We start from the raw sequence: 16,306 nt of genomic DNA on the forward strand, positions 1-16,306 counted from the left end.
GAGCAGTTGATTAGATCGATTCCAGGATGTAACTGGTACTTAATTTATTGACTCCGAAAGGATGAAAAGCAAAGTCAACCCCACAAAGATAGTATTGGGTTGTCCAAAAAGTTTGTGCCGATTTTTAAAGGAAAGAAAAAGGTCAATAAATACTTGTTATTACATTTTTAATCAACCAAATATGAACCATTTTGCTGCACAATGTGTCTCCATCTTTCCTTTAACCTGAAAATACCCTCTTCCCAGAATTGAGGTGGTTTCATGGCAAAGAATTCATCAAGGTATCTTTTTACGTCATCTAAGGAATTGAAATTTTTACCATAAAGACTATTCTACAGAGACCTGAATAAGTGGAAATCTGAAGGAGCAATAACTGGTGAATATGGAGTGTGGGGTAACACATCCCAGCCCAGCTGCAGCAATTTTTGTCTGGTTCCCAAAGCATCAAGTGCCAAAAATGAACTTTCTTATCTTCCATTTTAAAGGGTTTAGAGAATTAACACGGGTTATAGGAACATAAATCTTCTTCCACAAAAAGATAGCTTAAACTGTGCTCTAAATGGAGGTGTAGACAAACCCTATTTTATGGGCTCAACCATGTTCTAAAATAAGTTGAAAGGTAAGCTGCTATAAATCGGCACAAACTTTCCGGACAGCCCAATATATTGCAACAGAAATATGACAACAAAAGGGTTAAACCTATAATGATTTTTATTTTCATTTATTTTATTGTGATACTATAAAGAGACAGCATGTAACAAAGAATCCAAAAAAGAAAATAATTAAGCCTAATTAATTTTAAAATAGTTTTTTTTTGTTGATGTATCCAAGGAGAATTATCATAGATATACAGATAGGCATACATCAACTGACATACATTTATAAATCCTCAAATCAAAGCCAGGTCAAAGATCAATATGTCAAAAAGATGAAGTTTATTGTTTATTTTATCAAAGCAGTGTTGACTTAAGATAACATTCAGAACAACAACAATTAACATGTTATTCATTGAAAGGTATTAAGGTTAATTGGGGCCTATATGAAAAACAATCAGAGTATTAACTACAATACATATACATTTATAGGACCAAGATCTAATATTTACTCTCCAACAGGTAATATGAAAGATGGCAATCACAGGAATTTAAAAGAAAAGACAAAACTAATATTTGCAATACTAAAACAACTGTAAACCCTGTCAACATTTTAATTCTGATCCAGTGGTTCTCATCTGCTGTTGACATAGGATTTTGTTAAAATTTATCGCCAATAAATTGGTCATACTTTTACAATACACAAAATATTAAAAAATTTTTTATACAATTGATAATTATATTTAGTTATAAAAATACAGTAAGATTGCTTTTTATATACAGTGAATGGCTATGGAGGTCCAACAGAGTATAATAGAAATCAAAGAGGCCCACAGGCAAGAAATGGTTTGAGAACCACTGATCTAACCATTGGTGGCAAATTGGGTGTAATATCTTGCAATATCTGTTGTGGCTCTTGAGTTCAAATCCTGATGATGTCAACTTTGCCTTTCATCTTTTTAGAAGGTTAGGATAGATGCCTTGTGGTGACACTGGTGCCAAGCTATATCTCAGACTAAGATGGTGGTCTTTTCCTTGGATAAATACCAGAGAAGGGAAATTTGCATACTCAGGGAACTGCCAAACATCATCATCAATGTCTGTTTTCCACACTGGCATGGGTTTGACAATTTGACAGGATCCAGTGAGCCACAGAGCCACATTGTACCACATTGTCAAGTTTGGTATGGATTCTATGGCTGGATGCCTTTCCTAACACCAACTACTTTCCAGTGTGTACTGGGTGCTTTTTTTCATGCCAACAGTACTAGAGAGGTTATCAAGTAACTTGCAAGGTAAAAAAAGAACTGTCCCCCATAGCTAAGTGGGGTTAATATTCAAGAGGGGAAGAGGTGGTTTTTTAAGCCAGGTGTTATGGGGAGGGGGCTAATACCTTTTCCATACCTGCCCCTACATGTACATATGTATGGTTAACATTGATGGAGACCCAGTAACAGCTAACAAACAGATATTCTAACTTCCTAAATTGATTCTAGTCTTCTCTTCTAAACAAGCACATCATTTAGTGTCCAGTATTCAATGCTGGAATGGGTTGAATGATTTGACAGGATTCATCAGGTCAAACAGATCTGGCTTCTCACACCTACCTAACAATGTCATTGTAAAACTATACAATGACATCATTGAAACCTCAAAACTACAAGATAACACACAGTTAATTTAAAGCAATCTAAATGAAAATGATGCATTACATTTGACAGAGTAATCTGAATGCTAAACAGTTAGATTATTACTACTGATTAGCTTTTAAACCCTTAAGCATTCAGATTATTGTCATATGTAATATTTATTAATTACACATAGTTTTGAATTAATCAATGCATTATCTTGTAGTTTTGAGATTTAAATGATATGATAGTTTATTTTTAGAATAACATTGTAGGCTAGGTATGAGAGGTCAGATCTGGCCAGCTTAAATGTTAAAGGATTAAGGCAGTAGATGGCATAACTGGAGAGTTGGTAGACAGACAAAACGCTTTGCACTAGTAATTTTTTCATTAGAAAATACTAACACTTAACAATTTAATGGTTGGTCAAGAGGCAAAGTTGGTAGATTCCAAAGTAAAATGTCTACCATTAATTTCATCTTACAAAATTTTTTTGTTCAAATCTCACTGGAGGTTCACCCAACTTTGGTTTTACTTCCACTAGGTTTAGAAAGAGAAATGCATCATGTTTGTATTGGATAATTGACCATATCTGTGTGATATAGTTGTTTCTTTGTATCATCTTTGTTTTTGGAGCCTGGTGCAGCCTTCTGGCTTCCCAGATCCCAGTCGAACTGTCCAACCCATGCTAGCATGGAAAACAGACGTTAAACGATGATGATTGCTTGTTTTCTATCACAACTGCTAGACAACATATCTTTCTGAAGCAAGTGTGATAAAGAAGCAACTGTAACTCGATGCAAAGCAAATATCTCAAGGGTTTTCCTTGAGATATTTATTTTATTATTAGTGTTTATATCTTTTGTTAATATACATTAATGAATTAATAAAATAAGGCCAGGGGGACAACAAAATAACATGGAAAATGTGCAAAAACACACAGAATGGCCAGTAACTTGTTTAACCACTCAGACATAAACATACATTTATATCTGATGAGCTTCAGTACAGTTTCTGTCAATCAAATTCAACTCATAAGGTATTGCTCAACAAGAGGCTGTGTTAGAAGACATGTCCAAAGTGCTACACAACAGGATTTCACAAAGAATCATGCAGTTGTGAAGTTAACTTCTTAATTACACAGCCATGCCTATGTCCATTTAGCTGCTGTGTTGCATGAGGACCATATATAATGAATTCTTAAGAGACACAAGCCATAAAATTTATAGAAATTAAAATGAGATTGTGTAGTATGCTTAGCTTTTTTTTTTCAAGAGTATTAGTCACAAAATGACAAATGACTGAGAGCAGTGACCTCAGCTCCTTGAGAAATTACCTACATACTATGACTCTTGTTATATACAATAAATAATATTTAATGAAACAGTTGTGACAATTAATTGTTCAGATGTTACACTTGTCTGTTGACTTATCCTAGATAAAGAAAAAACAAAATCTATACATTATAGATTCACTACAGAATGTATTAACTTCCCTTTTCACTTAAGAGATTTTAGGAAGCAATTTAGAAAGAAACCATTGAATCTATACAATGGTTATTTCTTTCTAAGCATGGATCAAAGGTCACAAAAAGATTAAAATTATATTTAAGGGAACTGTAGACAAGGCTTATTACATGGCTCCAATAAAGATTAAAAGTAGCAGGAGAAAATTTTTTTTAAATATTCCAAGGAATTTTATATATTAACTGAATAAACTTAACTTCTTTTTACTGCGGATTTTCACTTTTGACTGCCAAAGAATGTACATTTATCATCATCATAGTTTTTATGTCCAGTTTTCCTTGCCTGCATGATTCAGACAGGATTTGTTGAGGAAGATTTTCAATGGTCAGACGACCTTCTTTTTGCTAAATCCTCACCTGTTTCGAAGCAAGGGAATATTTCTCCTTGGCCAAACATGCTTTCATGGAAGATTAGAAACAAAGGACATTGTTTGCATTACTCATAACACATGCACACACACACAACTGATTCCTTTTGATTTCTCTCTACCAAATCCACTCACAAAGCTTTGGATGGTACAATGCTACAGTAGAAGGCACTTGCCCAAAGTGCCATGCAATGGAGCTGAACCCAAAACAATGTGATTGGGAAGAAAACTTCTTACCGCACAGGCATACTAATGCCTATCATAGTCATGCCTGCACCTATTGTACACATGTATATTTGTGTGAGTGAGTATATTTAAAACGTGTATGTATATATAATTCCTTTAATTGTTTCAGTCATTTGACTGCGGCCATGCTGGAGCATCGCCTTTAGTCGAGCAAATCGACCCCAGGACTTATTCTTTGTAAGCCTACTACTTATTCTATTGGACTCTTTTGCCGAACTGCTAAGTTACGGAGACGTAAACACACCAGCATTGGTTGTCAAGCGATGTTGGGGGGGGGGCACGACGACGACAAACACACACATATATATATATATATATATATATATATATATATATAATATATATATATATATATATATATATATACACACATACATATATACAATGGGCTTCTTTCAGTTTCCGTCTACCAAATCCACTCATAACGCATTGGTCAGCCTGAGGCTATAGTAGAAGGTGCCATGCAGTGGGACTCAACCCGGAACCATGTGGTTGGTAAGCAAATTACTTACCATACAGCCACTCCTATATATATATATATATTATAGTTATCTATGTATCATGTGATGTAAATACATTGTTGAAATGCAAATTTACTGCAAGACTCATCAAGATCGAAATGCATCTAGCATTCTCATTAGCCACTGCTAGGATGACTCCTGGCTTCCTGCAATAAATAGTGTTTTAAAGCATGGTACATCCATAAGAGGTGCTATCTCTGAATGAATACCACAGTAAGCTATATAGATATAAATATTGTGTGGTTTTGAGTTCATTCTACATCAACATCAGTAAAAATTGTTAATTTATTAAACTAACATTGTTGAAAATAAAACATTCTAACACTTCATTTTCAGGGTTCATGAAAGAGAAAATATTTTGTCAAAGTAGGCGGTTTCCAGCCAAAAAGTGAAAGTATTTTTCTACAAAATGAAACTATCAAAGATTCAAATTACAATAATATAGCCAGCTGTAGACTGTTGGTCAGATACTATAAAGCATGTGTGATGTCATTATTGAAGTTGGATTCATTAAATATTTTAAATAAATTTCTAATTAACATCATCATTTAATGTCCATTGTCCATGTTGGCATGGATTGAACGGTTTGATCAGGGCTGGTAAGCTGAGGAGCTGCACCAGACTGCAATCTAATTTGGCATGGTTTCTACGACTGGATGCCCTTCCTAATACCACCCACTTCGAAAGTGCAGTGGGTGCTTTTATGTGCCACTGGCATGGGAGCCAGTTGTAGGACACCAGTATCTCCCATGACTACAATTTCACTTGGCTTGATGGGTCTTCTCAAGCATAGCATATTGCCAAAGGTCTCGGTCATTTGTCATTGCCTCCGTGAGGCCCAGTGGTTTTACATTTTGGCACAAGCCCAGTAAATTTAGTGGGAGTGGATAAATCAATTGCATTGATCCCAGTGTTCAACTGGTACTTATTTGACCAACCTTGAAAAGATGAAAGGGGAAAAAAAATCAACCTCAGTAACATCTGAACTCAGAACACAAGGCCAAAAGAAATGCCACTAAGCATTGCCTTTAGATTCCTAATTAACAAGAGCAAAACACAATTGTTAACTACTTAGGCGTTTCAAATGTTAATCGCAGATCAAAGAGATGGATACATATATGGAGATGTACCAATCCTAAGCAAAATTACCTTTTGTTCAAGTCATCAAGCTCATATATCATTGGGCGTGTGACATGACATTAAAGCAACAGCCCATAAATGCACTTTCATTTTTGACCTAAAAATGTCTTCTTCTGACAAGGTAAATACTTACACTTGCATGGGGCTCTGGAAATGAAGTAACACCAAGGTGTCTTATTCAAATAATAGAAAAATAGTCAATAAACAAAAATGTGATTACCTATTTCAAAGTTTATATAAGGAAAAAACAAAACATAAAAGTATTTATATCTATCCATCGAGCTATAATTATGTCTAATCAAAGTGTTCTGGGTAGATTTCATAGACAGAAACTGAAAGAAGCTCACTGTGTGAGTGTCCTCATCTTGATATCACATGGTAGTTGTAAACGAGTGCCACCGTCATACAAACAGTGTCGTTCATTTCCAAGATTCCAATGAAACCTGTTCTATCATGAGGAGATCTTACTTTGCATGGGAACAAGTGAAGGCTGACAACAGGAAGGACATCCAGTCACGGAAAATATACCTCAATGGATTCTGTCTGACCCATGCAAGCATGGAAAAGTGGACATTAAAACAATGATGACAGTGATGCCTGTATATAACTTACAAGCACATTTTAAACTTTGTAACTAAAAAATAATGAAACTGTGATTGTGATGTTATGAAACACAGTTTAGATCTTTCTTGTAATATTATATTTTCAAAACATACAATAATGGCATAGGAGTGGCTGTGTGGTAAGTAGTTTGCTTCTAAACCACACAGTTCCGGGTTCAGTCCCACTGTGTGGCACCTTGGGCAAGTGTTTTCTAATATAGCCTTGGGCTGACCAAAACCTTGTGAGTGGATTTGGTAGACGGAAACTGAAAGAAGCCTGTTGTATATATGTATATATATATGTATGTGTGTCTGTGCTTGTCCCCCCAACATCACTTGACACCGATGGTGGTGTGTTTACGTCCCTGTAACTTAGCGGTTCGGCAAAACAGACCGATAGAATAAGTACTAGGCTTACAAAGAATAAGTCCTGGGGTTGGTTTGTTCGACTAAAGGCAGTGCTCCAGTATGGCTACAGTTAAATGACTGAAACAAGTAAAAGAGTAATGATTTCTTATACTAATCAATTGAATCAACTGGTATTTATTATTTGTCAGCCCTAAACAGATGAAAGGTAAAGGTGACCCAAGCAGGACTTTAGTTTAGAACGTAGAGGGATGAAATAAACTATTAACAGCCTTTTCAAAATTTTCTAAGTCAAAAGTGAAATCTTGGAATGATTCCGTTAAAAAGAGGTTAGAGTTTTCTCCCTTACGTTAGAGAATTTTTTCACTTCCTTCAAAATTAATGCAAAGAAGGTTGGTACAATTCTTGCGATATCATGCATTTTAAAACTGAATGAATGATGACAGTCCTGTATGATATTGTAGGCCATACAGAAAATTAAGAGTAAATACTGTTATGCGGTTAATATTTCCCATTTTTTCTGCCATGTCACTGCCCCTCATATTCTTTGGAGGGTGAGTGTGAAAGGAAAAAGATTAAGAAATATCAATTATCACATACACACACACACACACACATTCAAAAATTTATTTTGGTTTTGTAAGAAATTGCTCTCATCTTCATAAGGTTCATATCTATTTTACTAAAAGGATTTTGTTTGACAGGGCCCCTTTTTTCTGCCAACCAGTCCCAGAATGGATTCTTGTTTTAGTAGAAATACTTTAAATATATTTTTTTGTATCTATTATTAAAAACAACAGTGAGGTGACAAGCTGGCAGAATCATTAACACGTTGAACCAAATGCTTAATGGTATTTCGGCTGCCGTTACGTTGTGAGTTCAAATTCCGCCGAGCTCGACTTTGCCTTTCATCCTTTCGGGGTCGATAAAACTAAGTACCAGTTACGCACTGGGGTCGATGTAATCAACTTAATACCTATGTCTGTCCATGTTTGTCTCCTCTATGTTTAGCCCCTTGTGGGTAATAAAGAAATAGGTATTTCGTCTGGCTCTTTATGTTCTATCGAGGTCAACTTGGCCTTTCGTCCTTTCAGGATTAATAAAATAAATACCAGTCAGATATAGGGGTCAATATAATCAACATGGTTTCCTTCTCCCTCTCAAAATCGTTAGCCTTGTGCCAAAATTAAAAAGAATTATTAAAGACAACTGTGTTTAAAAATAGATTGCCTCTTCTGGAGAGGAAATGGGAAAGATCAAGTGAAGATAATGTATTTAATTTAATGTTACAACAGTGTGATTAATCAATTAATGTTTACCTTCAATTAGCTATGCTAGAGTGGTGTGTCAGATGTTGCTAATATGAACATTAGCATAATGCTGGGGAATACGATTTCATAGCTGGATGCTCTTTCTACACCATGAAGCAAATAAATGAGACAAGCAGAGTCAGGAATCTTGCTTCGTGAGTGAACAAGAGACTAACTGTTATAAAACTTGAACTTATTGCTAGGAGTACCTCACAATCACTATGCAACTCACCACCAATAGCATTTTTCAATAGAGGCTTACAAAGAGTAAGTCCTGGGGTCGATTTGTTCGACTAAAGGTGGTGCTCCAGCATGGCCGCAGCCAAATGACTGAATCAAGTAAAAGAGATGTTTAAAGAGTTACAATGTTATCAAACAGGAGAGAAGATAGCTAGCAGATGATGAAAAGGAAAGACAGTTCTAACGAGATAATAAACCAGAGAGAAAGTTTGATTTGATAAGACAAAGGTTAAAGAGGGTGCTGTCAACATAAACAGAAATGGATTAGTTGTTAATCCAAGTCACCAATTCATGATAAGCAGAGAATTTACTCAGAATTTTTTTTTATTGCACTGGGAGCATTCAGGTATTTGGGTTTAACATCAGGTGAACCCTAATTAATCAGACCTATAATTAAAAGCTTTCCAACCAAGACTATCAAACCTTTAGAAGGATATCTAAGACTACATGATTTAATGCAGGCAAGGGCAACCTTTTTCAAGAAGCAGACTAAGACATGCCTCCTCATCTGATGGGCCACACTAGTAAAAAAATTCAAAGTGATTTTTTTCTTAGGTATTCCATTTAGAAAGTCTTGTGGATCACAAGTTGCCCATAACTGATCCAATGTGTCCTTTATATAAGATGGCAGATGTGATTTGAAGAAAAGTTGACTGCTGTTTCTTGAAGGTCAAGTAACTACACAGAGGCTTTCTTGTTAAGTTCTCAATAAGTTTTCAGAAATTCTACACATTTTATATAAAATTGAATTTATTGTATTATACTGCTGAACACATTCACAGTACACCAGTGAAATATTAATCGTGCTTTAATAAAAAAAGATCACTGACTTTTTTTTTTAAAAACATATGCTAAGATAGAATATGGTCATAGATAACTTTCTTTGTCGAATAAAAAAGCAATTCACATTCACAATGATGATTTTAATCTACTAACATTATATTTTGCTGTCCTTGCTAATTTCTTTTTCAATCATCAAATCTTTTCCTCTTATAGCAATTTTTCTTTCATGACAACTTATTTTGTACAATCTTACTCTTCTTATATTCGACTATTTTATTTAAAAAACAAAAAGATCAATACCAGTTATGGGCAATCTGTGAACCAGAAGGCTTTGTAAGTGAAAATTTTTATCATTTTCCAGCTGCACCTGATAACCTCTATCCTCTCTTCTAAAATGAAATAGCCAAGTACCTACCCTACAGTATCAAGCTTCTTCTACTCTGACCCTTTTCTCTCGTACTTTATTCCTCTCTACACCTCATCTCTTAAGTATAAAGTTGTTTCCCTTGGGAAGTTTTGCAAACTTCATGGGGTGTTTGTAGCAAGCAAAAAGCACCTAGTACACATTGTAAGGTGGTTGACATTAGGAAGGGCATTTAATCATAGAAACCATGCCAAGCCTGACACTGGAGCATAATGTAGTCCTTGGGCCCATCAGAGCCTGTCGAACCGTCGACCACATGCTGACATGAAACATTGATGGTAACTGATGACAATGAGAAAAAAATGCCTGGTCCAGGATTGAACCCAGAACCAAGCATGTTAAGCACCCACTCAGTGTGCAGATAAGTTACTGTATTTCAGATTGAATATGATATGCAGGAGGGCACGTGATACTGCGTTGAAATGAGAACAATAAGATTCACAAGAAGCAAATCGATATCTATTTTATGGATATAAATATTTAATATTAGTATAAAAGACAAACTATGAAAGTATTTCTTTAAAAAAATGTGAGCCAACCATAGTACTAATGAACTTTGTACTTAACAGAGATAACTAATACACTGTGATCAGTTCAGAACAAATATGGGAGCAATATGTCTAATCTTAGTCTACAAATTGACTGTTTAAATATTTCTTTTTATATTTTAAATACTTATCAGTTATTAAAAAAAAATCTATGAACAGTTACAAAATGTGAATGCTTTTGTTGTTGAAATAATGGAACTTATAAACCGAGGTAAAATATGGTGATGTGTAATAAATAGCATTGTCTAATATTTTTACCACATTGGATAGAACCTTGATCAAGAGTGGCTATCTCTGTAAAGAGTGATGAGTTGGCAGTTGCAATCAAAGGTCATACAATCTTTTCACAAACACGCTAGTTGTTTCATAGCTTAGTGACAGCTAAGTCAGCTGTTAAAATTCACATTCAAAAGAAAGCAGTCATAGAAAACCCGTCTGATTCTCACAAAGTTAACAAAGAAAAGTTAGATCAAAAGCAGCAAAATACACAGATTTTCTCAACAGAGAAAGCTTACAAACTTATGGAAATAAATCCTGAAAAATGGTTAAAGTAATCCTGGCAGATTGGAATAATGCCAAACTGAAAATGTGCTCTATTTCCATTAATCTCTCCAGGAAGATTCATATTTTTGACTTTATTTTTAACAAACTTTGAGAGACAAGAAATATTTTATACTAGATAAGCGAACTCTCTACTTGAACTGCAGATAGCTTCAACTCCTTTGATTTTTGACACCCTGTGCTGCATTTAATCCCCGTCTACTACTAAAATATACTGCCTCAACGTTTCGGTTACTGAATTTGACAGCATAAGAGATGCACCCCAATTTCGGTAGCGCATATTCAGGAAAAGAAAATTGCATTAAAGCATATAATATAGGCCAAACTTTGAATATAGGACCCAGGATGATTTTTATGAGACATAAAAAAAAAAAAAAATGTGTTGTATGTGTCATTAAATGCGGCAATCAAGAATGTGGAGGGATTTAATAAATTAACAGACTTACTTATCATTTGGAACTTAAAAAGGTCCATAAATAAAATTATGATTGAAGGTTTTAATTCAAATATAAACATTTAGACGGGCAGTAGTTTAATATCATGAAACTTGATGCAACCTCAGGTGGAATGGTATAAAAACGGTGAAAGAATTATTCGTTCACTTGATCAATAACTCATTAAAAAAAAAAAACTTTCACTCACTACCGCATCCACCTTCTACCCACCCTTCCTGTCCTTCTATCCACCCTTCTACAGCCATTATGTGTCCCACTTCTTAGAACTTTTCATTGGATCCTACTATTAATCACTTTCATTCATTTCTCCTGAATTTTGGCATTTTTTTAGCATCTTTCCCTCATACTAACACTATACGCTGCCCTTCATTCCGAAGACAGCTGGTGCCTGGAAATTTTCCCCTCAGTTATGTTTCTATAAATAACTTTCAACATCTCAATGTAACAGAACAGGTATAACTCTTACGTTTCACACTTCCTTCTGACACGAATGAAAATCCCATATTTATGGGAAAACATTTCTTTCACAAACATTATAGAATCTCCTGTTGTGTCTGGAGAGAAATAATAGAATCTTATTTTCATCAAATTTTTCTCTACGATATATATATATATATATATAGTGAACTAAACAGCCCCACCCCAAAAAAACCCTCAACTGGTCTGACGGACTGAAATCCTCATAAAATACATAGATATAAATTGTTTTTATATCAAGTTATACGGAAGAAAATCACGTTAAACTGAAGTATTACTCAATACGTTTTAGTGTATATTTATTAATCTTCTAAAAAGAAACAGTTAACAGTGACTTCGAAGTTTCTGCTTGCTCACTTTCGTCGTGAATGTAGAAGTTTATATACATTATATACATCCATTAAATAGAATCTACACATTACTATATCTACAATATGTGTTCTTACATATGGTAATTACAATAAACTTGGCAATCAAAGTAACTCAATAAAACCTTACGGTATATTATATATAAATATAAATATATATATATATATATATATATATATATATATAATACACACACATGTCAACAAATTAACTTATAATTACTGTGTGAAGCAGAAAAGTTGGTCAGTTGTAAAATGGATTTCCTTGAATTAAAAAAAAATTCAAGAAATAAAGAAGTACTAGAGATATATTTCTGAGAATTATTATTCATTTATTTGATAATTGTTCAAAATGACTTTCAACACTAATCACTTAATTATTATTATTTTAAGGACAAATTCTGCTTCGTACCACTTCAACAAACGGCACGGATACAAATGCACAATCAGCAATATCCAAGATCAGTGCCCAGACATTCGAGAAATTTGAAGAGGACATGGCTATGAAATATGACTAACAACAGAACTAATGGAAATAAAGTGATTTTGAAGCCTCAGATATTTTAATCATTGATAAATCACTGCGTACATACAGAGAAGAGAAATAAAAAATTATCTACTTAATACTATTGATCTTTAAATCTGATTCGCAAAAATAAGGGCATCACAAACGAGTGAAGGCAAAACGAGAGCAACCAGCTCTCAAGAGTTCAACTATTACGATCTTGTGTGACGTGTCCCTCTTATAAGACAGCATCTTGGTGGTGGTACGTGTGAAGATCAGAAATGCTCCATTCATCAATTACACTACACACTTCAGCCTTCCTACCTTCCAAAAGAAATTACGACTCAAGGGCTTACTTTTTAAACGTACGAATTATATACAGGTCGATGTCATATATATATATATAAAATTTACCATATGTCCACAACGTAAGGGGAATTTCGTGAATGCACATTTCGTATTGTGGGTTTCGAATAAGCTTCTCTCTCTATATATATATATATATAATCAGCCCCTTTAAAGTCTCTGATTTGGCACACAGATTTAAAAATAACACTAATAAAAGCACCTCCCTTTTGTGAAAGTCCTCCTTCTCCACCCTAAGACAGGAAACGTACATATCGTTAATTTTAAAGGTATTCTCTATCTTAATGTAAAAAATTAAAGCATAGATGAAAATAATGCTTTGATTTTGGTCGGTAATTAGCTAAATATTCAACTCTAATACCATAGATCGTATATCAGATGTATAAATTTTGACAAGACTGCATTTTATGACAGGGAATCTTAATTGTGCTAGTGTAAGTGATAAATCGGCTAGTTCTGTATATATATATATATATATATATATATATATAAAAGCCATGATATTAATATAGACAAACTCTCCATAAATGAGAAAACTAACCAAAATATAACCAAATATGAGTGGATTAAGCGGGGACCAAACCTCGCCTAAATATGGTAAGAAACTGTAAATTATCTTTCAATAAAATTTACAAACCATTATAAGCACCTTATATTTCTTAGATAACAGTCATTTAAAACAAAACGAGAAATGGACATCTCTTTCTCTCTCTCTCTCAATATGGTTTGTCTAGTCAATGTGATTGTGTGCGTGTATATATATATATATATATATATTATATATATATATATATATATATATATATATATTTGCATTGATATTTTAAGAATTAGAATGTATCAAATACTAGAGCTTAGAGATGATAGAAAACAATGGCATTAAAATAGGTAATTTAGCTTGACTAGAATGTGACTGATCAAATTTAATATCAATGCATTGTGGAAAATAGAACCAAGTTTGGTTTGTTCTCAAGGAAGATTGGTAAATACACCGATGTCTGATAAAATATACGTGTATGTATGTATGTATGTATGCGTGGGTGTGTTTTAGAAGACGAATGTGTATTGTGATGCATTTGTGCTACGGTTTGGGTGATATTTGGAGGTGCAAGATAGGGTGTATTTATTGTAATGGTAAAGGTAAAAAGGAGCCGATTATTCGCCCCACTGTCAAGCCGCACACACATACACACAGAGAGAAAGGTAGTGTCAGATGAGGGTGGGATGGTTAACTAGTTTATGGCTGATCACCGACTATATTAATGACATACAATATACCGGCAACTGGATCTGAAGTATAGAATTCTATCACATTATCAAATGAAAAGAAAAGTCATTATAATACAAATAATGATAAAAGAAATATGGTTATAATAATGTTAATAAAAATAAAATTATAATTAAATATTATTAAAGATCAAATGAAACAAACAAAGAAGACATACTCGTGTAAGGAATATATGCTCATATAAAAGGAAAATACCTTCGTTTTCTTGGGTTTCTTTTGGGTGGATTTCTTGGAATCGTGTCGACCAGAATCGAAGCTTGGAGGCTGCGCAGGGTTTCGGAAACCACAGGCAAAGACCAAAGCACAAACTATTATCGCCAACATTGGCAGCAACATGGTGAGGGTGTTAAATTCTAAAGCGACCATGTTTATGCAATTAATTAATTAATTAATAAAAAACAATCGATGTTTAAAAAAATAAACTATGTCTATTATAGGAAAGGAAAATGAGAATAAAAGGTTTAGATAGAAGACAGGAGAGATGAAGATGAAGATATTCTGTCTGGACAAGGTCTTGATTACTTTCAAATGGTTGGTTCGGTCAGTCGTTATATCTTTTCTTTTTTTTTTTTTTTAAGGAGGATTATTATACAAAAAGGGGAGTGTGTCCGGGCGGTGTCGGTCGTTTGTTGATCCTTTCAAGGTCCCTCTCTCTCCCTTCTCTTTTTTTTTTCTGTATCGCTAGGAAAATGGTGTGTCTGTGTGTTAGTTTTGGGAGTCCGATCTTCCTTCTCCTCACCTCATCCGACGCTGATGATGTTGTGCTCGCTGCTGCTGGGCCATATGGTTATGTTCGTACAGCCGTTGAGGTGGAGTAACAGCAGCAGCAGCAGCAACGACAGTAGCAATTGGGAGTAGTAGGAGTAATAACAATGGTAGCGGTCGTAGTAAACGATGTAGTGAGGGTTGCAGCAAAATTAGTCGGCGTGGTAGTATTTTAAAGGTGAGTACTGGTCAAAGCAATACTATTAACTGGAGTAGCAGTAGTAGTCAACTTCGCTTCATACACTACTAAGCAAGATGATGGTGATGGTGGTAGTTGCAGTAGCGACGTGTGGTTGTGAGGCGATAGTAATAATAGTAGTAGTGGTAGTAATAGAAGTTGTCAAAGACGTGGTAGCAGTAATTTTTTTTTTAATAAGGTGATAGGCACAGCAATATTAGACACGGTGGTAGTAGTGACATAGAATCAACATTAGCAACGAGATCGTCAGCAGAAACAGGGGAGATAACTGACAATAATTCAATGAAACTGTGACACGTGTTGGTTCTAATTACACACGTCTCGCTAGCACAGACTCTCGCATATATACAGCTGTATACATGTGTGTGTATATATATATAGATGGATATAGATATATATTTGTGACTGTGTGAAAGTTTAGGAAGTAAATGTGTGTTTTTTTAAAAAAATTTTTGACAGGCATATGTTGGCTGATCCATTCTCTGGACTGCTGTCACTGCAACTATTACTGCTGCTAACAAGCATTGTGGCCATTTTTTTCTCTCGTGACGTAACATGGTTTGCGTGTTCGGCATTTTGTCTTGTTGGCAATATTTTTGACAGCCGGCTGACTTTCACCTTGCCCTCTCCCTTTCTTCAAGAGCCATCTTTCACACGTCTCAGCTTTTTATTTACTTATTTATTCATCGTGACTTATTTCAGTTCCTTATACATTCTATAACTCTCTCCCTGATCGTTTTCTCTTTCTTATACAGAGAGAGAGAGAGAGAGCAGTGAGCCGAATCTGAAACCAGGTTCGATTCCTGGTGAAAGCAACTTCTCGTCGACGCCCTGCCCTAAGGGGGCAGGATTATCAGACCGTCTTATTTCATGTCTCTAAATTTGAATCTTCGATATATATATATATATAATATATATATATATATATATATATATATATATATACTAAGCAATAAAGGGTTTAGCAACGAATTGCCTTACCACATACCGAATTTAGAAATAGCAGTCAAAGAGTTATAGCTATTTCT

General features: G+C 34.6%; 1 protein-coding gene across 3 annotated transcripts in view; it reads right to left on the minus strand.

Moving 5' to 3' along the window:
- LOC115215222 (cylicin-2) overlaps positions 1 to 15,344 on the minus strand; it is a 50,242-nt gene extending 34,898 nt beyond the window's left edge. The window contains exon 1 of one of the 3 annotated variants that reach the window (XM_029784439.2): positions 14,510 to 15,344. In XM_029784439.2, the coding sequence (XP_029640299.1) occupies positions 14,510 to 14,680 (171 nt within the window). In that variant the 5' untranslated portion in view covers positions 14,681 to 15,344. The remainder of the gene's footprint in view (positions 1 to 14,509) is intronic. The other 2 variants (XM_029784438.2, XM_029784441.2) reach the window with 2 other exon arrangements.
- Positions 15,345 to 16,306: the final 962 nt, after the last annotated feature.

The sequence above is a fragment of the Octopus sinensis genome, linkage group LG8 (genome assembly GCF_006345805.1).
Source record: "Octopus sinensis linkage group LG8, ASM634580v1, whole genome shotgun sequence".
Lineage (NCBI taxonomy): Eukaryota > Metazoa > Mollusca > Cephalopoda > Octopoda > Octopodidae > Octopus > Octopus sinensis.